The sequence below is a fragment of the Lutjanus erythropterus genome, chromosome 14 (assembly GCF_056507025.1).
Source record: "Lutjanus erythropterus isolate fLutEry1 chromosome 14, fLutEry1.hap2, whole genome shotgun sequence".
NCBI classification, from domain to species: domain Eukaryota; kingdom Metazoa; phylum Chordata; class Actinopteri; order Lutjaniformes; family Lutjanidae; genus Lutjanus; species Lutjanus erythropterus.
Genome location: NC_139330.1, coordinates 23,248,432 through 23,268,898, shown reverse-complemented (window position 1 = coordinate 23,268,898; position 20,467 = coordinate 23,248,432). Strand labels below are relative to the sequence as shown.

The 20,467-nt window shown below is 40.4% G+C and overlaps 1 protein-coding gene across 1 annotated transcript; it reads right to left on the bottom strand.

Annotated features, from left to right (window-relative positions):
- Positions 1-1,156: 1,156 nt before the first annotated feature.
- On the bottom strand, positions 1,157-19,885 carry rgs17 (regulator of G protein signaling 17). Its single transcript, XM_084735800.1, has 6 exons — positions 19,370-19,885; positions 14,018-14,394; positions 9,948-10,078; positions 3,518-3,592; positions 3,183-3,414; positions 1,157-2,250 (listed from the first exon to the last, which is right to left on the bottom strand). The coding sequence occupies exons 2-6, from the start codon at positions 14,018-14,020 to the stop codon at positions 2,062-2,064; spliced, it is 630 nt and encodes a 209-aa protein (XP_084591926.1). The 5' UTR covers positions 14,021-14,394; positions 19,370-19,885; the 3' UTR covers positions 1,157-2,061.
- Between the last annotated feature and the right edge of the window lie 582 nt (positions 19,886-20,467).

Genomic DNA, 20,467 nt, shown 5'->3' with positions numbered 1-20,467 from the left:
CCAGGAACAAAGTTCATGTTCAAATGTTCACATCATCAAGAAACAAAATGTCCTCTTATATACTAAAGATGTTAGTGGGACGTTTGGCAAGACCCCCGTAAATTTTTTTTTTCTTTTTTCTAAAAGTTTCAGTTAAGTGTGTAACTGTACCATACACACACATAGCTGTTATCATTGCATGCTGTCAAAGTCAGATTAGAAAAACAAACCAGAGTGTGTGAGGGCTGGCAGTGGGATGGAGGATTAGCATGGCTAGCACAAGCATGCTAACCGCTTTCCTACAGCATGCTGAAACCTAGTTAGCCTCGTCGAAAGGGCTAGCTCATAGCATGGCTAATGCAAACATCTTAGCCTGATTTGGCAGCATGTTAGCATTATTACACCAACCCTCTTCACTAGCTCTGGTTAAAAAAACGAGTGTCTTTAATGGTCAGTAGCTAACCGAAGGACTACCATACCCTCTCCCAGCATCCTTTGCTGGAGTAACAGACATGCACCAGAATCATTGAGTTGTGTCTAATATCTCTTCACAGCATCTTTGACATCATGTTTGGCACCCGGGTCGCAAATCTGCAGTGTGATATTGGACGTCCAACTCCGGGGACTGTCGTGTTACCTACAGCATCTAAAGCTAAAGCCTTACAGACAAAGGCCGGGGCTCAAAAGCCCTTTCTATTAATTCAGTGCATGCTGCGTTAGTTCTCCGAGCAGAACCAGCTTCCCACAATTCATCGTTCAACCCTCTTTTTCTGCTCAAGAATTTCAAAATGTAGATGACTATTTGGAGTCAATGTGGGTCTTTTTATTTTCTCCAGCGGTGTGTTTTTTTTACCCCCCCACCTGTGCTTGTCAGGCTGTGATGGTTTGAGTTGAAGGAAGGAGGAGGAGTAGGAGGGAGGAGGAGGGAAGAAAAAAGATGGGGACGTAGGGATCGCTGGACAAACTGTGGTTGCTTTCCAGAAAAAACTCCCGCAGCAGCGCTTGTGCTGCCTTTTTCTTACACGTAAAGGCATTGTGATTTTCTCAGTGGAGAGATTTTTTTTTGTTTAAAGTTCATGTAATGTAATAATAATACATGTAGCTGCCCAACCACAATTCTAGCCCTTACTTCTCCCAGTTAAAGAATCCTAAAGAAGGAAAGTGCTCGGACGGACGGACGGACGGACACATGGATGGACATGTGGATGGATGGATGTGTAGGTGCTGCTGCTGCTTTTGCTGCAGGAGCCATCAAACCTCCTCAATAAAAAAACTGCAGTAAGCTTTAAATTGGCAGAAGTTTTCCCTTCACTGAACATAGACAGCCAGACAGAGAGACACGTCCCCCGTCTTAATACATCTCAATATTCAAAAAACGGTTGCAGTCCGCGGCTTACATCGTCAAGCTACTGTAAAGAGAGAGAGTTACATGCAGAAGAGCCAGTGCTTCTACTGGTTAAACTGGGCAGAGACGCCCCAACTCCCACCAACAACTAGGTGTCATGTTTGGACCGTAAAGAAATTAAAACACATCTGAGGAATGGGACAGAAGTAGAAAAACGGAAAACTATGAAAGAGGATGAAAGTTAGAGAGTATTAAAGTGAGGGTAGAAAGCATGAGGTCTAAATATTACAGTACAGGAACAGTTGGCGTGTCCTTTCTGTCTCTCTCTCTCTCTGTTTCTGTCCCCACCGCCTGAGGAGTCCTCATCCACAGTTAATCAACAGCTGGCCATCAGGTTGGACACTTCAACCGACAGCTGACACGTTGGGTTGGGCCAGTCAACCGTAACAAACAGCACAAATTGCTAGCAAAACAATCACTGGCCAGCATTAATGGTCTCAAACTGACCAATAACCAACCAGCAAAGGCCGACCTGGCTCCAGTGGACAACTGGATATAAATTGCTTAAAAAATATAAATAACAAAAACAACCAGCTATCTCAGATGTCATTCAGTCTTTTCAATCAAGAAAGAGGGAGAGATTTTTCCAAACCCGACTTCTGGCACCATAGTAGTATTTGAAGTTTAAGTAGTAGTCTTGTTGGCGTACGATGGTGATGAGAGAAGGGTGGAGGAGTCTAGGTGTCGAGGCAGGTGCGCCTCCTGTTGGCCAGGAGGTCTCTGTAAACAGAGGAGTTGAGGAAACGAGGGAAGGAGTCGCGGTGCATCAGGGTGTAGATCTGGAACTGGGCCTCCTCATACATCAGGTTGCTGGGCTCCGTCAGGGTCTGGTTTATTCCTTCTCTGACCCGCGAGTCCAGACTCACCTGCGGTAAAGTAAACAAACTTGATTCATAAACAATGGCAGCTTTGTAAGTGGTTTGTACAGTACCATGGATGCACGAGGGTCCATGTGACATGTTAATGGAAATAAATATGTAACATTTTCACATTTTGTGCATTTACATTATCTCAAATGTTTGCAACAAGGCTCAAACCCAAAGAAATCTGTAATTTATTCAAAGTAACAGTGCATTTCCTGTTAGCTGCTAGTTGCTATAACTTTAGTGAAAACACTGGCTGCGTCGGACACATCAGAGGGTGAGGCAGGAAAGCAGTGAACATGACAAAAGTTATGTGAATTAAACTTTAATACATTATCTTGTCTGAACATTTGTGCCTGAGCAATGGTGGCTGATCAGCAATGAAGATGACAATTCCCACAAAGCAAAGCTGAAGCTGATGGGAACATTATTAGTTTTGCTGGTGTTTGATGATGAACCAATGTATTGGACAAATTTAAATTCCGACATGATGACAACACTACATGGAAAGTCAGGAAATCAGCGACGAGATTAGAATTCATCCTGATGGGGGGCGTGAATGTCTCAGACTTTTCACTTAAAATCAACCTCAGGGTGGCATGACTATGAAAAGTTGTATGAAATTTCACAGCAGTCCATCCAGTAGTTGGTGAGAGCCTGCAACAAAATGGACCGACCGAACAACAGAGTGAAACTGCCATCCCTAGAGCACGCGCTGCTAGCATGGTTAATGCTGTCTTTGAGTATTTTGTGAGAGTTCAAGGTCTTAATTTCATGTGCTTTGGTCACTTCAGAATCACTTCTTCTCTCTCAGTTAAAATGATTTAAGCTTCTTTTTGTCCTCTTGGAGGAAACTAGATTAGATAGATTAGATAGATTTCACAAGCAATCTTAAACCAACTCTCTTCTACTGAGCTAACACAAAAAATTGGTACCTCTTTGGGTGATAATATGGACACGTAGTCTTCGTATATGATCCTGGCTTTCTCATCCACCACTGAGGAATCCGTCTCCTTCTTCAGCTCTTCGCAGGCCAACCAGAAAAGCAGGTTGTCCTCGCTGTACTCTGAGCGCAAAAACTCCCGGAAGACCTCCCGGCCCTCCAACGAGCGCAGCATCAACTCAAAGCTCCGTGACCACGACAGCACCTCCTCCAGACTGGGGCGTCTAAAAAATTAATACGTGCATGTATCAGACTGACAGAGGCACACAAACACACACTCATGCTGACACAAACAGGCCAGACTAGAGGGACGATGGTTCAACTTACTGTTCTTCTGTAGCTTCAATACTGTCCATCTTGGTGCAGGTCTGTCGTTCACTCCTCTCCATCCTGTCTTCATTCCTGGATTGGAGACAGGATGGATCACTTTCATTTACATATTTGACATGAAGGTCGTTGTCTATATTAATGTACGGTTAAGGCTGCAACTACACACTGAGATCAATAAGAGAAGAAGGGAGAAAAGTCAAACAACTTAATAATTTCTCCTCTGATTAGGCATGTCTGGAGGAAATCAAGATTGGTATCAAGGCTGGTCGAGTTTTCTATTTTTGTATGGCTACACCAGCGGTCAAAATACACAAATGCACTCTGTTAAGACCATGGAATCACTTCATAATGCACGGCATCGTGAGCAGGTGAACCACGAAGCCAAACAAGCAAATACACAGCACTGACAGTGTCCATCAGTGACTGCCGGCATGCATAATAATAATAAACACTCTATATACCATCTAAACCTTAAGACCACAACAGTTCCTAACTTCACTCTCCACTGATATCATTCAAAATACTACAGCACAACATACAAAATTAAATTGGAAACAGCTAAAACAAAAGCAATGACGCAGGCCCCATTAACTTTATACAGAGCTGCTCAGAATTACATTAGTTTTTCATGTACACTGAGCTAGATTTTCACTGTGCACAATGTGGAAAACTACAGTGGGATATGTGGGAGATTCATGATAAAAAATATTAGATGAGGACTCAGATATACAACAGAAGTAACAGGCATTTTTATAGATGTTACACGTGTCAACTGGTTTGTTTTTTCACCATTACTTCACTGCATACACCCCTTAATAATACACATTCATACACCTGTCCTCTATGCTAATAATGAGGGTCTTAGTCTCAAACATGTTTCTTTTTTTATAATAGTTATAATATGTGTGTATATGTGTACTTGCATTATCTAAAATGTTTCCAATAATGTTCAAATCCATAAAAATCCATATTTTATTCAAGGTAATGGTGCATTTCCACCAAGCCGCTAGTTAGTTAGTTAGTAGTTGCTATAACTTTAAAAATAAAAAGATATGTCACAGAGAATGTGGATAGAAGTCAGCGACCATAAGTGCAACATGAATACGACTTCAATACATCACTGTGTCCATGAATATGACTTATAGTGGTCGCCTCAGATAGATTTTCATGTTAAACACTGAAGACAATAACTCCCACACTACTTTGTGGCAATATTTAGATATTGTACATTTAAATTCTACTTTTTCATGCAAAATACTCACATTTTTAAAGCCTTGTGGCTACTGATAATGAAAAAAACTAAAAAGGTGAAAGTGATCTCGTCCGTCGATGTCAGACATGAAGTTCAGTCTACTCATCGATTTATGATGCTTTCTGTGGCTCTGGAGGAGCTTTCCAAAATCTGACAAAATGAATGATCAAGTGACATCCTGCTATTGAGTTGCATTATGGGAAATCCTGGAAAGATCCAGTGTTTTTAGAGTTTGGCCCCTTCTGAGGACTATTAGAGAGAATATCACAGACTTTGTTACATCAATTTTGACCATTAAAAAAATATATATCAGTCACTTGCAAGTTCCCTAACTTTATGCAAGTACTGAACTACGGGAGTACACCTTAAAATTGGTCACCACTATTTGTAGCCTGTCATGTGGAACTTAAGTATTAAACAGTCATTACCCAAAAAGATTTTGATCCACAGCTCACAGAAACTTTTCTGATAATCAATTAATTAATCAAGTGAAAGATCCAAACATTATCCAGTTACAGCTTCTTGCATTTGAGGATTTGTTGCGTCTACTTGCCATATATCATGGCAGTCTGAATATCTTTGGGTTTTGGGCTGCTAGTCAGACAGAGAAAGCGATTTGAGACACTTTTTTATTTACAATTTTACATTTTATCTTATACTTCAAAAGATAAATCAATTGATCAAGAAAATAACTCAGTCAATAACAGAAGCAACTGTTGCAGCTCTGTTCAGTTTTCTTTCAGTTATTAATCGCAGTGGGAAATATCAGTGTGAGCTTCAACCAATGAAAATAATCTACAGTAAATGCTGCCATATATTCAAAGTCGAGGAAACAATAAAGCTTCAGTTAGAGCCTTTATGAAAACACTTGAAACACACACATACACACACACACACACACACACACACACACACACACACACACACACACACACGGTAGCCTCTGTCTATCGTAGCTCAGTCACACTTACTGAGTCCACAATGCAACACACACACTGAGCCATCTATTTTTGTCCTGCCATGGAGGATCTTTCCTTCCTCTTGCTGTCTCTTGTCAAAGTCCCCATTGTGCAGCAGTAATGGGCTAAGCTTGCCACAGCCCCCCGGCGCCCTCACAATACGGCTAAATATACAGGCTGTTCTTCACAGCTGTTTTGCATGTGATGTGTGGATGGAAATAGAAGGCACCCCGGCTAGATAAGGGCCTTGTGTGAGGGCGGGTTAGGAGGCGTTAGAGGGTATGAAGGGAGGGTGGATAATAGAGAAAAAGCAAAAAAGTCGTGACCCATTAACGCTTTAATACACCCCAACTCTCTAAAACTTCACTACCTTTAAAGCTTGACTCATGATAGTAAAAAAAAAAAAAAAGCAACACGGGGAGCATTCAGTGGTTTATGTGCAACTCAACACAAACCTGTGGTGAAATTATACCCCCCCAGCTTTAAAACGAAAATAAATAAATCCACAGACTACTGAAGACAGTTTTCCAGGCTCGTTCTGGAGCCTCTGACACCGGCGTTTGATTGAGAAACACAGAGCGGAGTCACAGAGCACTCACTATGGGCCCGGTCCACAAGCTGCCACCACTTCAGATGAAGTGGTGTGAAAGAAGCAGCACATTCACCATTCACTGCCTGAAAACAATGTTTCATTCACTGCTCTCTCCCGGAAAGAGCGCAGCCACAGCGAGGCAGCTGCAGGAGCCACACAGCACTAACTGACTGGTTCTGGTGCCTTGCTCAGGGGCAAATCTGCGTCTGACCTGCAGTGCAGTCTGTATTTTTGTTGTGTTGGCTGTGTACTTTTTAATTTGTGTTATTTTCTCAATTTATCGATACATTTAAATACTGAGTGACATATTTCTTTATTTATACATTTATTTATTGCTATTTTTGACAGGATAACAGAAGATAACAAACGTTTTGATACCTCATAGCTCATAAGTTAAAAAGACATGTTCACTGCCCCCTCATCTTTGTAAGGCAAACTGAAAACAGACAACTTCCTATATTTAAATTGCTTGTTTCGCTTTTCAGTTTGTAGTCATAGAGGACTAAGGAAAAACAACTATTCATATTTTTAGAAGGTGTGTTTTGTTTTATGTGGAGTTACGTGCCGGTCTGGAACTAGTATTTGTCCTACGGGGAACCACCAGTGACTCCAGGAAGTCACTGTCCTGGATATTCTGGTGGTTCCTCGTAAATCCAAAGCTTATTTTTACCTTCCTGTTTGTGTAACTGTGCGCTTGTGGCTCTTCACCTCAAGCTCTTTCCAGTCTTCAGCTAAGTTAATCGGCTAATGGCTCCATCTTCATGCACACATAAGGGAGCGGTATCACTTTTTCTCATCTAACTCTTAGCAAGAAAGCATATTTCCCAAATTATTCTGGTTTCCTTCAAAGCTCAAGGTCAGCAATTTAACATAACAAAAAATAACGTGGTAAACGCAGGTGTTACCAATGATACTAATTAAGGTTCAGTTCCATTCAGGTCAAACAGAGGCAGGGTGCTGCTATTGTGGATGCTGACTCACTGAAAAGGCTCTGCTACACTAAATGGAATGAGACTTTAATTAGCATCATTGGTAACACCTGTGTTTATCCTACTAGTTCATATCAACGTCTGCCATAAAAAAGGTCTATGGGCATTGTTAAACATCTAACATGGTGAAATAAGAATTTATGTAAACTAAAACAGAGTCTGTGATTGTTGGGACAGTGGAAAAACTAACAAAGATGGTTTTGGTGAGTTTTACATGCTTTTCTGTCAGGTTTGAATAAATTATTTTGTTTTATTATTATTATTTTGTTTTTTGGACGAAGTGCAGCGTACGTAACATAGTAAACTCGCCGCTCACACACATCTCCCAGCTGAGACTCCGGAGGAGAGGGTGGTGGTGGGATGGGGGATGAATATATCGCCAATCGCCGGTTGATGAGGTGACAGAGGCCAATTACAAATTTTTAATAAATCGCCCGACCCTACTGTGAAACACCTGCATGCTGATAATAAGTAGACAGACAGGTCATCCTTGAACTAAAGACACTGTGCTGAGGTCTGCATGTCCGCCCCTCTAAATTTTCCTATAACAAGAGACTAAGCAAATACATTATATCTTATCAGATGTACTTGATATAAGTAATTTTGCATAGTTTCCATTCAGTTCCCCAAAAGCATGTCACTTCAAATGAAAGTCACCGTCCTTGTGGGCTTAAAGGTTGTTGATAAAATATGTTGTGAAAAAATAAAATCACCCTGTATACTCCCAGAATTACCTTTCACACACACCTCTGACTCACTGACAGGCTGACAGTACAGGAGCTGCTGGCACCAAATACCATTTCAAACATTCTAGTTGTGCAACTGATGATTATTTTAACTATCGATTAATCTTCCGATTATTTAAACTAGCCGACAGTGATGTCTTCAAATTGTTTATTTTGTCCAACCAACAGCCTAAAACCCAAAGACTCTTCATTTACTGTCATAACCAACAAACGAAAGCAGCAAATCCTGACATTTAAGAATCTGCAACCAGAAAATGTGGAAAAATGTGAAAATTTTTGTTGAAAAATGAACAAGTATCCAAATACTTGGTGACTAATTTTCTTTCAATGCAAGTTAAAAGGTTTCACCACTGTATAATTGCGTAATATCTGGGAAAACATTGTTTAAACTTACTACAAATTATGTGATCCACCACCACCTATGTTGTGTCTTCATTATTCAAAATGAGGGTCTCTGGATAGCAGAAGCCCTTTAAGGCACATTTGTGATTTTGGCCAATATGTAGATACAAATTACTTGATTTGAACATCTGGTTTCATAATTGTTCAACTCTGAAAGCTGTTAAAACGTGGGTCTGTTTTAAGATTTACTAGCTCTGAGACCCTCTGGATTATACACCAGCAATGCGTTAGAATGAACGTCAATGAAACCCAACATCAGGGAAAGATCACAGATTAGGCAACAGGATTAAGGGCAGGACCAACTGTTTGTTGTTTCAGGCACCAGGGGTATTTTTTTGTTCCCTAATACAACTAACACTGTTGATATCAAATTGCAGAGTGAATGCAGATCCACTTTTTAGCACATTGTTGATACAAAAAAACAATCAAAAGTAAAGAAGTTGTCCAACAGTGCAATTTTAACGATGCTGTATACTGGGAATCTATTAATATGAGCTTATGATCAAATGTGTTTAATTTGGACTTTTGGTCTGGTTGGTTTAATTTATACTCGTTGCTTCAAAACATCACCTTTTCTTATAGCCACAAGAAATGTTGTAAATTCTTCACCAATTAAATGTTGTTAAAACTTACTGCCTGCTGTAAAACATGCTGAAAGTCACCAGATGATGTCATGCCACACTGTTGCCTGTTGGTAAAGCTGTTCTTGGTTATACTGTGGTGCAGTAAAATTAACATTAATTTACATAGAAGTGTAGCTGATTACCACTTCAACTTCTGGTTCGATGAGATGAGACTTAATACTAAAATACTGACATTGGTAGATTTTTCAAAACCATACCCTTGTTTATCATCTAACAAAATGTCTGAAGCTGCAAATTCTTATATTCTGTCCAAGTTATCACATATAACTTTAAGCTTGCAGTAAAATATTTTCTTTGGGCTACTTGACATTTTGTGGCAAAGGTGTTAGAAAACCATTGCTTATTTACACATACAGCATTTACAGAACAACAGTATCTTTCATTTGAAGTCATGTGTCTGGCTACCTGATGAATGTGAGACCAATATTAACTCTCTTTTTGAGTTATCGTTAAGTGTCTGTCTGCTCTTTGGTGCTCAGCAGGTAGTGTACAGGTTTTTGGGGTTTTTTTTTTTTAGAGCTTTTTCGCTGAAAATAGCTGCCTTTTGTGGCCAAAAGAAACTCTATGAGAGAAGTGAGAGTGAACCAAAACAGTAAAGCTGCAGCCAGAAAATGAGCTGAAACTCCAAATAAAGCTCTTTAAAGCTGAGGGGAGCTCTCCATTCAGTTGATAATCATCTGTAGGTTCATAACTGACTGTCATTTGATACATTGTCCTTTTAATTTTATTGATTACAGCTGCTTTAAGTACAGTCTACAGTCTACCTGAAAACCACGTCAGGTAGTATTCACTCGGCAGGCACAGAGTATATATTATAATATAGTTGTTACAGTATTTTCTTACCAGAGACACTTGCAGCAGCCGCACCAGCAGAGGCAGCAGGTGTTGGGTCGGGGCTGTCCAGGGGCCTGGGGTGGGGCCTCGATGTGTGCCGCCTGCCTTTTTCTCATCTCCACTCCACTCACACTCCGGGGCTGCACAGCAGATACACACACACAAAGTAAACACAGTTAAATACCATTCAAATTAATAATAATATAACAGAGAGTTCAGTTTCTAATTTGGTCCCCATGTTTTACTTATGGCTCACCAGCCATATATCTTATTAGAGGGGGAAAAAAAAGACACTGTGTGTGTGAGTGAGTGTGTGATGAAGCGAGAGAGAAGGAGCACTCAAGCAGGACAGAGAGGATTCCCTTCCTTGTATGGTACGAGATTTTCTGGCATTAAGCCGAGTCTTTCACTTTGACGGACACTACACATAGGTTTCAACGGGTGCAGACAGACAGAGAAAAGGGCTCTACACATCATACAGACAGACACACGTGTGAGGTAAATACACAAATTCATGAACACGCACGCACTTGTATGTTGCCTCAGAACGTGCAGCATCCTGTACACAGGCAGGAAATGAGGATTTAAACAGGGATACACCACAAAAACTTCAATAATGTGGTGTCTCGTTCAGAGACTGGCCCTGTGGTCACACTGAATGTACTGCTGCTGTTTGAAGGACTTTGATTTGTTTTAAATGAGACCAGCACTTCATTCCATCGTAGATGCAGAGTACTGTGGTTTCTGCTGATGCTTTGAATCAAACAGGTCATGAGCATGTTCATGCTAACATCAGCATGCTAACATGCTGAAGTTTAGCAGGTTCAGTGTTTGCCATGGGCATCACTGTCACTGAGCATGTGAACATGCTAATATTTGCTTGCAGGACACGTACACAAAGTACAGAGAAGGCTGATGGGAATGTCCTTAGTTTTGCAGGTGCATGATCATAAAGTTCCAGGTTTTAAATTGGAAACTCCCAATCAGCTGTTAACAAAATGCAATGGTGTAGGTTGGAGCACTGATGCCCTCCCCTCCCTCAACCTAGCATCATCATCATCAGAAACCTAGGTCGGGTCACATGGGAAAATGGTTTTAGGAAGATTTGGGAAAAGAGCAGTTTGCCGCTACAACACACAGTGGGTACTTCAACAACAATCTGAACGTTTGTGTGTTTCAACACTAATGGGACGCTACAGAATGATGATAGAATGAAGGAATCACCAAAATAATTTCAGCTCATCCAATCACTCATGACAGCGCTCACTTAAAAGTCATTATTACAAATCACCTGGGGACTACGATCGTCTGTATGACCAAATATCACGCCAGTCCATCCTGTCTGGACCAAAATGGTGGACCAACCAACAGACTAACATCAGCATCCCTCGAGCCAAACCATTTCAAAACACTTGATTGTTTAATCCTCTATAATGTGATATTTGGCTCCATTCTCCATATTACTGTAAGCTGATTGCCTGTGGGTTTGATCAAAACATTATATATAGTTTATCTGATGGCCTAATGAAAATCAATACTTGTTGAAATTGTGGAAACTTTTGAGAACAATAGCGTCAGTGTTAAAGGGTCAGTTCACTCAAAATCACAAGCAACGTGTCTTTTCACGAACAAGCTCTAAAATGCACAAATCTTACTACAGGCTGCAACTAACAATTATTTTCTATGAGTAACTAAAGTAACTAAAATGTGCACCTTCTTAACATCTACATAGTCCCACTCCTTAAGGGCTTCCTTAAAGCTGCTGTGGACTATCCTGTGCAGTCGCCTGTTGTTTTCCCTGGCCGTTAGAGAGGCTTTGAGGGTGAATGTGCCAGTGGCTTTGGCCTTGCATGTAGAGGACGAGTAAAGGGTCACTTTAACACTACACAACAGCCCTGATGGGGATTTCCAACCCTTTAGGCTACTTTAAATAGAAGTACCACTCTCTCAGAACTAATTTTAATACCTGAGATTATAACATAAAGTATAGTCTAGTAATGCTATTATTCATCTTCTTCTAAGCAGAAGATAATAACACTCAGTTGGCTACTTGTGAGCTAAATAGGCCGGGGAAACCCTTATCTTACTGTGCAGTGAGCTCTAAATATAACAGTTCTCCCACAGATAGCCCAAAATCTACACTGGGAAATACTATGAAAATCAGCTAAGAAGATGATGCCATGTCAACAATAATTCTTCTTTTATTGAGATACTAATGAACGGAGACGCCACTTCACAATTTGGGGCATTTAAGCTTAACTTCACCATGAGATGTAGTGTGAAAAATGCACTATTTAACTACAGTCTTGTCATCTGGGAATCAAAAGTACAATACATTAAATAGAACTCTTACCTCTAGAGTCATGGTTCAAAATAAACTCCTCATTTAAGACTTAAAAATCCAAATAAAAATAACTGTGTACCAACAGAGGAACCTTCTCCCGTCTTTTCCGTTCGCTCTACTCTGCACACACGTTTACTACACTGATGATAACATGGCAGGTAAGGCTGAGACGACCTGCATGATATGCAAATGTCGTCGCCTGGCCAGTGGAGTGGCCATCAGTTATTCAGCTACCAGGCAGCGTCCGTGGAAAAACAGGCTGCGAGATGCAAACGACAGCAAGGGAACGGCTTTGTTCTAAACCTGGAGAAGGAGACCGCATTTACAGGACATGCAAATATGGACTGGAAATACAAATACGCTGAGATGAGAGGGGAAAAAAGAGATGATGAAAAAGAGAGCTATAAGACTGGTCATTCATGCATTGGTTTTATTCATTAGAAAATAATAATTTATTATTATTATTATTATTAAATTAAATTCTATCAAAATATAGGACATCATAGCAGCCATAAAGCATGCAGCGTATTTATCCAATCGCGGAGCTCTGCTTTAAAGCTTCCACCTTGCTTCACTATCAGGTTATTAATCAATAAGAATGAGCAGTAAATAATATTAAGAGTCTGTTATAGAGTAACAACACACAGGCAAAAATTTGCCTGTATTGTTTAGCATACTACATCATGGGATTACACACTACTGTGGGCTACTAGCAGTGTTGCCAGATGTGATGGACAAAAAGTAGCCCAATCAGAGCCTTGAACTCACCCAATCATCATAAAAGTAGCCAAACTTTTAATTTTTATGAAGGAGAGTACATACACATATCTATATAGAGCTGTGTATCGATACTCCAAAACTTTATGGTATCGAGTGAAATAACTATTGAAACTTCTCCGGTCAAACTATACCTGCATTTCATGCCACCACTGTGGTGTTTGATAAAAGTAAATGCAGAAAATGTGGAAAGATTATTTCAGGAATGCTTCCATTGATCATGAAGATGATGGGTATTGAGAAAAGTATTAAATGAAATACTCTATTGGCATTGGTATCACTTAAAGGTACGGGTATTGAAAATGGTATCATATACTCTATGTAATTTATTACTGTGGGATTGCTGTCACAAACTTTTTAATGGATAGAGCACCTGGAGTAGGGTACAGGCCGACCCGTTAATCAGAGGAAGCAGGTTAGATATACAGCCGTGTTTCCTTCTGTAACTTCGCTCTGGGCTGGAATAACGGCACTAAAGGAATGTTGGTTGTTCTGAAGAAAATTTGAGCCTCCAGAACTTCAACCATAACTACTCAAACTGGCTTTAACATATACATTTTTACTTTGTTAGTTCAGCTGCATGGTGTTTTATGTTATGAGACATCTTACATCTCGCAGAGGGAAACATAAAGCACCTCTTTCTTACTTCCCTCTCATTCTAACAATGTAGACTCTCATTCAAACGACATAACCTTGCACCCTGTTGATGCCCGATATTAAAATGTGATCTGTACCCAGATAAGTTATCCAGATGGGCGGAAATGCCTCTTGACCAGAATGTGCCTGACCACATCTGGAGGTACTCTGACCTGCATTGTGTTTGGATCTAAGGTAGGTGAAAATGCAACAATGTGGAAAACTTATCCAGATACAGGTCACATTTTAATACCAAGTGTATTACGGCTCATCCAGATACCTCTAATAACAACAGATCATGTTGGACAGAAGTCAAACTTACCATGAATTAGTGAGTTCCTAAAAACAGGTCAGACAGAGCAGTCATGGCGTGAGGTAATAGGTTGCTGGACGATAGCAGGCTGGTTGACGGAGTGACTGACTGGTGGACTGTCTGAGCGTCTGTGTAGCTCACTGGAGATGCAGCGCAAGGCGAGGGCGTTCTTTTTACCACAGGGAAGAGAGGTCACTGGTCTCACCATCCCTGACCGACGGGCACAGAAAGGGACACGAGAGTTGAGGTGAAATGTAACCGCTTCCTATCCCCGTTTCCTTATTTCACTTTTGTTTCACTCGCCGTCACCGCCTAGGCTTCCTTAGATCTTGGTGAAAGGGTCATTTATGGACTTGAGAGTAGAGGGAGCAGTGAAAGAACAGCATCTGAAAAACAAAACAAAGACAGGCTTTCACAGAATCATTTTATCTACCAAAGGTGAAGTAATTCATCCTTAGTGACAATGGTGTGGAAATATATCTGCTGCTTATATAATGACATAAGTGCACACCAGCAAATGCAACAGTGAGAGCAGAAACCTGATTTTCAATACACTTCATACCACTACACTCATAAAACCTAGCCCATAGGTTGTTAAGCGCTAGATTTTGGAGGGCCAGTATAACCCTTCATATCCAAAAACAATATATCAGCCACCATTCCCTCTTAACATGAACCTTTTTGATAAGAATCCCTTAAATTTGTTAAAAAATGACTTACGCTGGATTCAGACGACACAATATTTTATCTGTTAAGATGATCGATGTGTCGGGTTAGGCGATTATAAAATGACAAGTTCTTGCTGTGACTTGGCCGAGCGTAATCACAGTCTACACACTGTTCCCCTGACCACACATAGTTTGCTGTTTTTCAAAACCAATGTGACATCATCAGTTCTGACTTCCTGGAACAAGAATGTATAGAAACCATATTGATGATATTATAATATTGTGTAGTCTGCACCCAGTGTAAGTTATCAAGTTACAGCTCAAGCTATTGCACTTTGTAAGTGGAGCAGTTCTGAGCTGACAGAATGCAACAAGCGAGACTCCAGCAGGACGAGGGGAGGAGGACTCTGTGTTTACACTGGTGGTTCTCTATGCAAAACCACAGTAAAAGCTACTGGATAATGTTTAACAAAATGTCAGACTTGTTGTGTGAATTATTATCTTCACCATCTTGTTGCTGCTGTTTACATTCAGAATTATTACCTGTGTTGTATTTATGTATATATGCTTATAATTTTTTTTTATATTGCATTCTATTAATGCAAATATTTGTATATATTTTATATGTGTGCAGCATGAAAGGACTACAACTTGCATTCGGTTATACAATCCTGTGTCGTATAATGAGAAATACATTTCCTTGATAACACTATATACACATACACTGCATGAAACACTTGAAAAATAAACTTGTTATCAGTCTCTGGTGGAAAAAACATGTATCCTAATGACCACAGTGTTTAAGGGCTGACACAGATATATCAGTGATAAGCTAAAGGATGTGGTCAAAATAAGATAAAATAAACCCAATCAGGAAATTAACCGGATGCAACAAATGATTAATGGTACTGTCATCATCATTACAATTACCTTAAACACTCATCATGAAATAGATTAAACCCATCAAAGTTGCCACAACCAAACACTTCACAGTCAGATGCCATTAACAGGATTTTGTCGCTGAAAACTGTAAGACCCTCAAGGCTACAGAAGCTTGTCGGTTGCTCTAATGCTGCATGTTTTCACATAGGAATTACAGTTCCAACAAGTTGCTTACTCATAAACAGACTTAGAAGACTCTTTATCTAATAAACTATCACTAACCAGTGACTTCATTTAGCAACTAAAGACACTGAAGAACAACAGAGGAGAGAACAGAAAATCTCTGAATTGCTTTTTAACAACTGACCCTTCCTTATTCCCGCCTTGTTTCGCTTTGTGCTCCAATAACAGCTGAGAAAGCTCGGCACCTTAGCAAACAACGCAGACGTTTTACATGCCCAACAGCCAAACTTGTTGAAAAAATGGAGAATGTATACCTATTAATAAATACATAAAAACAAACAGGAATTTGGCCATTTATCTTATATTACACTTCAACACGGTCATTTTTCCCCTTTTCTGTTTTCTGTACTTAGATATACTATATGCTAGGCTTGTCAGAGGTTCCATTGTTAAAGACAATGATAATAAGAGATATTTAATATTACTACTACTAAATAAATTCTATCAAACATTTGTATTAAGAAGAAAGCCATTGTATCACAAATGTAACAAAACTAAGAGTTGAAACGTTGCTAACATCTGGCCCATATGACACAGCATGCAGTGCCAGTACCGCTCTACTGTAAAACCATTCCCTTAGAGAGAGAAGCTTCAATATGCACTCATGCCAGTTTAAACTGGTTTGAAAACAAAAGTGTCCCTTGTATATCAAAACTCTATGAAGAGTGATTTTGCATAGCTGTGTGCAAAGATAAGGCTTTTGTGTTGTACTTGTGAGAGTTTCAGCCGGCTGTTCCCAAGAGCAAGATGGCCTTTAAGAATAACTTTAGTAACACGTTTCCCTAAATAAAGAAAAGGATTACCAAAGTTTTTTGGGGCGCTGACAAGGTGGAAGAGAAAATAAAGCATCCTGATGCTGGTCGGTCAATTGACAGTAAAATCATCTGGAACTATTTTCATCATCAACCAATCGTTTATGCAATTTCTAAAGCAAAAATGCAAAAACAAAAAGTCAGACCCTATTAAACTGTGATATCTTCTGCTTCTATTTGCTTTATATGACAGTAAACTGAAAATATTTAGGTTTTGAAAACCTGGCTAAACAAAACAATTTTCAGAGTGCCAATTTAGGGAGCCAGCATATTACTGAAAGTCGACATGAAACGGAAATCATAGTGCTATTTGCTTCTGGATATTTATGTGTTTCCTGTGAGAAAAGGCACTTAGGGAAGGACTTGATGCAATAGGCAATAGTGCTGAATAAATGTTAATGTAACATCCCCTCCCAGCGCAGTGGTCCATTAACCTGGCTGACTCTTCCTGGACTGGGAGCTCCCAGTAAACATGGTGAGACTGGGACTGAACACCGCCTCAGTAACCGACAGAGGTTTGACGACAGGGAATACAGCACAAAGGTGGTTTGCTTGTGAGGTTTGGCTCCTAACATCCCAGGGCTCAGTCAGCTAACTTAGCTGCATGGCTAACTGAGCTAATGGTAGTTAGCAGTTAGCTACTTTAGCGATAAGTAAAGGTAACAGGATGCTCAGGAAAGCATATCAGTAAATGACCTCGGTACTGTATTCCCTGTCAGTCTCAGAGAAAGTGTTCAGTCTCACTCCAGATGTGTTCAGATGCTGCTGAGTCTGGTTCCGTTACCCGCTAATTGCAGCACCTGCAGAAACTCTCACCCAGGGTTGAAGATGAGCAGCCGGAGAACATCAGAGGGAAAACTAGAAATCATTTTCTCCATAAAATATCCAGTTTCACCCATAATCTGCTGTCACAGATAGCACCTTCCCCAAAGTGGATAAACTGTTGCCAGCCAGTCTGTAACCACATTATTTTGGTGAACGGACCACGCTGCTGCATATATAACTAATAAATCTTAGCTTTATGGCTCTGCATCGCAAAAAGTTGAAGACTGATTGACAGGTTCATGCCAAGATATTATTGGTTGAAACTGGTTGCTTCTAGCTCACATAAGCACACCCTTTGTTTTACAGAGGAAAAAATACAATAAATACAACAAAAATTGTTTTTTCTATTATTTTTTGCCATATATGGTTAAATAGGGTCAACATGATCTAAAAGAGTTAAGAAGGAATTTTTCATTTCATCTCAAAGGCCGCACAGGACAACCCATGAACTCATCGTAGGATTTGATTGTCCTCATAATGACATTAAATCTCATGAGCACCGAATTCACCTGTTTACAGGTGAGGCAGGTCACTTCATCTGTATGCAGATAAAGTGTCCAATGCAGCAAAAGTTGATCCATTTTTCCTTAAACCTCCTTTTCTCCTCAACCATAGTGTTTTTTTCGTGGCGACTTTTGACGAGACACAATTCCTGCGACACTCACAAGGTGCCGCTCGTTCCCATTCAACTAGTAGCTTTCTACAAGATGTCACTGCAAACCTGACAGATGCTACTGTATAAAATGTAGGCGACTGAGGTGAAAGTACTGAAAAGGAACTATTAAAATATGCTACACAAAATGTTTCTGAGGGCCACCACTGGCCCATGGGCCACTTTTTGAGAACCCCTGTTTTACAGAAGAACCCATCGATAAATTAATCAAGACAACATTCGGTTGATTAATCGACAGTGAAAGTTATTTAAACACAAAACTGTAAAGACAAATTCTGTCTAATAAATAATTAAACCATGAAATCATGTTAGTGGTGATTATAGCAAATATAAATCCACGTCACAACTATCTGAGTCTTCTAGTCATGTTAAATCTACAGTTTCAATGAGAACAATCAGGATATCATTCAGTGTGTTTAGGGACAAGTTAAGTGCTGGGTAATTATTCATCTTCAGTTGAAATCCCTCCACCCTACGAATAAATATCATCGATCGTCGATAAGACAGCAGGTTTTCTACAAAACGTCTGTGAGTGAGGAGTTAAAGCTGAATGAGATGAATCAGGAAGTCTTCCAGGATGTAGTGGCAACATAACCTGGGCTCCTCTGACTCAACACACCCATGGGAAACTGCAGTGAGTGTGCTGCCTGAGCTGTGCACTACACGATCTCTCTCCTGAGCATGACAGCAGAGTAAAAGGGCTTCACACGAGTCTAAGCGGCGACAAAATGAACTTTAAAGCGCCGAAGTTGACAGGATAGTGTTTTGGTGGATGCATGTCGCAGCAGTGGATCTGTTGCATCTGCCTGGAGGCCTGTGCATATCTTCAGATAAGAAGTCGGCAGGCACATCGGACCCTGTTCTCTGCCTCTGTGCACTAGCAGCGCTGGCTAGCTGGCTGTTTTTGCATGGTTTCTCCTGTAGCTGCTCCGACCCATCTGAGCTCAGTCAGCCGCTGCAGGTCCGAGCAGCAGGCGGAGGAGAGCGGAGGAGAGGAGGGCAGAGGAGATCCCCTCACAGCTGATACACACCGCGGAGCCCTAACGCGATTAGACAGAGGGTTGCACGGCGCTGACTGTCGCACCGACATTTTTCACAAATCAAACACCACCCACTTTCTGCTCGCTAGCTTTAGCCGACAGATCCGCTATCTCTGGCAGCGAGAGGAGGAGGTGGCAGCTGAGCAGCAGCTAGCGCCGTGCTAACGGCAGCTAGCCAGCCCGTGTGGAGCATTAGCGCACAATAATCAGCATCTTACCGCTTTCTGCCGGGCTGTCAGTGTCCTAGGGTGACAGGGGTGAAAACGCCGCGTCCCGATGCTCGTTTAACGACATCGTAAATGGGAATCCTGCGGTGTAATGTCCATCGCCGCTGTTTTTCTGCCATCCGCCCCACTTCAGCACCGAACGCCGCCGAGCCCCTGGATGCACTGCGCAGGCGCGCTGCCACCGCTGCTCTGTGGCTGCAGTCGGTGAGAAGATGCACTGCTGAGGCTCAACATACAGTCTGACATGCACATAGAGGGTCACATTACATCTCTGCTGCTGTGCAACAACTCAAGTACGTTTCAAAACAAAGGATGCTCATTTAAAAGCGCTGCTGCACTGAGATGACCTATAGCAAGACATAAATGCATAAAAATACTTACAACAAAAAGAATAAAAATGCCTTTATAACCTACCAAACATTTCAAGAAGACCACCTGCAACTTCACTCACAGCTGTACTGTTACATCAGAACAGTTTCTGTAAGAAATAGTCGCTTTTGTTTGTTTCATAATTGTATAACTTTATTTTATTATTGTATATTTTATATTATAAATGCACATTTTATTTTATTACTGTATAATTTTATCATATTAATTATTTTTTCTGTTTTTAATTACTTAAATCATTTTTATTTTTGTTACATAACTTGCTGTCTTTAATGTTTTTTGAGTTTTTGACATATTTGTACTTGTATAACTGGACTGACAATAAACATTAAATCTTTAATGTTGAGTTGCTGTCTTTTGTGATTTAATATGTAATATTTATCATTCCTCTTGTTTCTTAATATAAATAGTAGAGCTGCAACAATAAGTCGATTAATTGATTAGTTGCCAACTATTTCATCAATTCCCATCTATTTTGACAATCAATTAATTATCGTGAGTCACTTCTTTTATGGAAAAAATGTCCAAATTCTCTGATTTCAGCTTCTCAAATGTGAATCTTTTCTGCTTTCTTTAGTCCTTTGTTACAGTAAACTGAATATCTGTGGGTTGTGGACAAAATAAGACATTTGAGGACGTCATCTTGGGCTTTGGGAAACAATGATCAACATGTTTGTATTGTTCCTCTTGTTTGTCAGACTC

Excerpts from the sequence above, each read along its gene's own strand:
- rgs17 (XM_084735800.1), bottom strand. Across the intron at positions 3,593-9,947 it reads GGCTGCTGCAAGTGTCTCTG|GAATGAAGACAGGATGGAGA; the intron begins GTAAGAAAATAC and ends TCTCCAATCCAG. Across the intron at positions 3,415-3,517 it reads ATTGAAGCTACAGAAGAACA|ACGCCCCAGTCTGGAGGAGG; the intron begins GTAAGTTGAACC and ends TTAATTTTTTAG.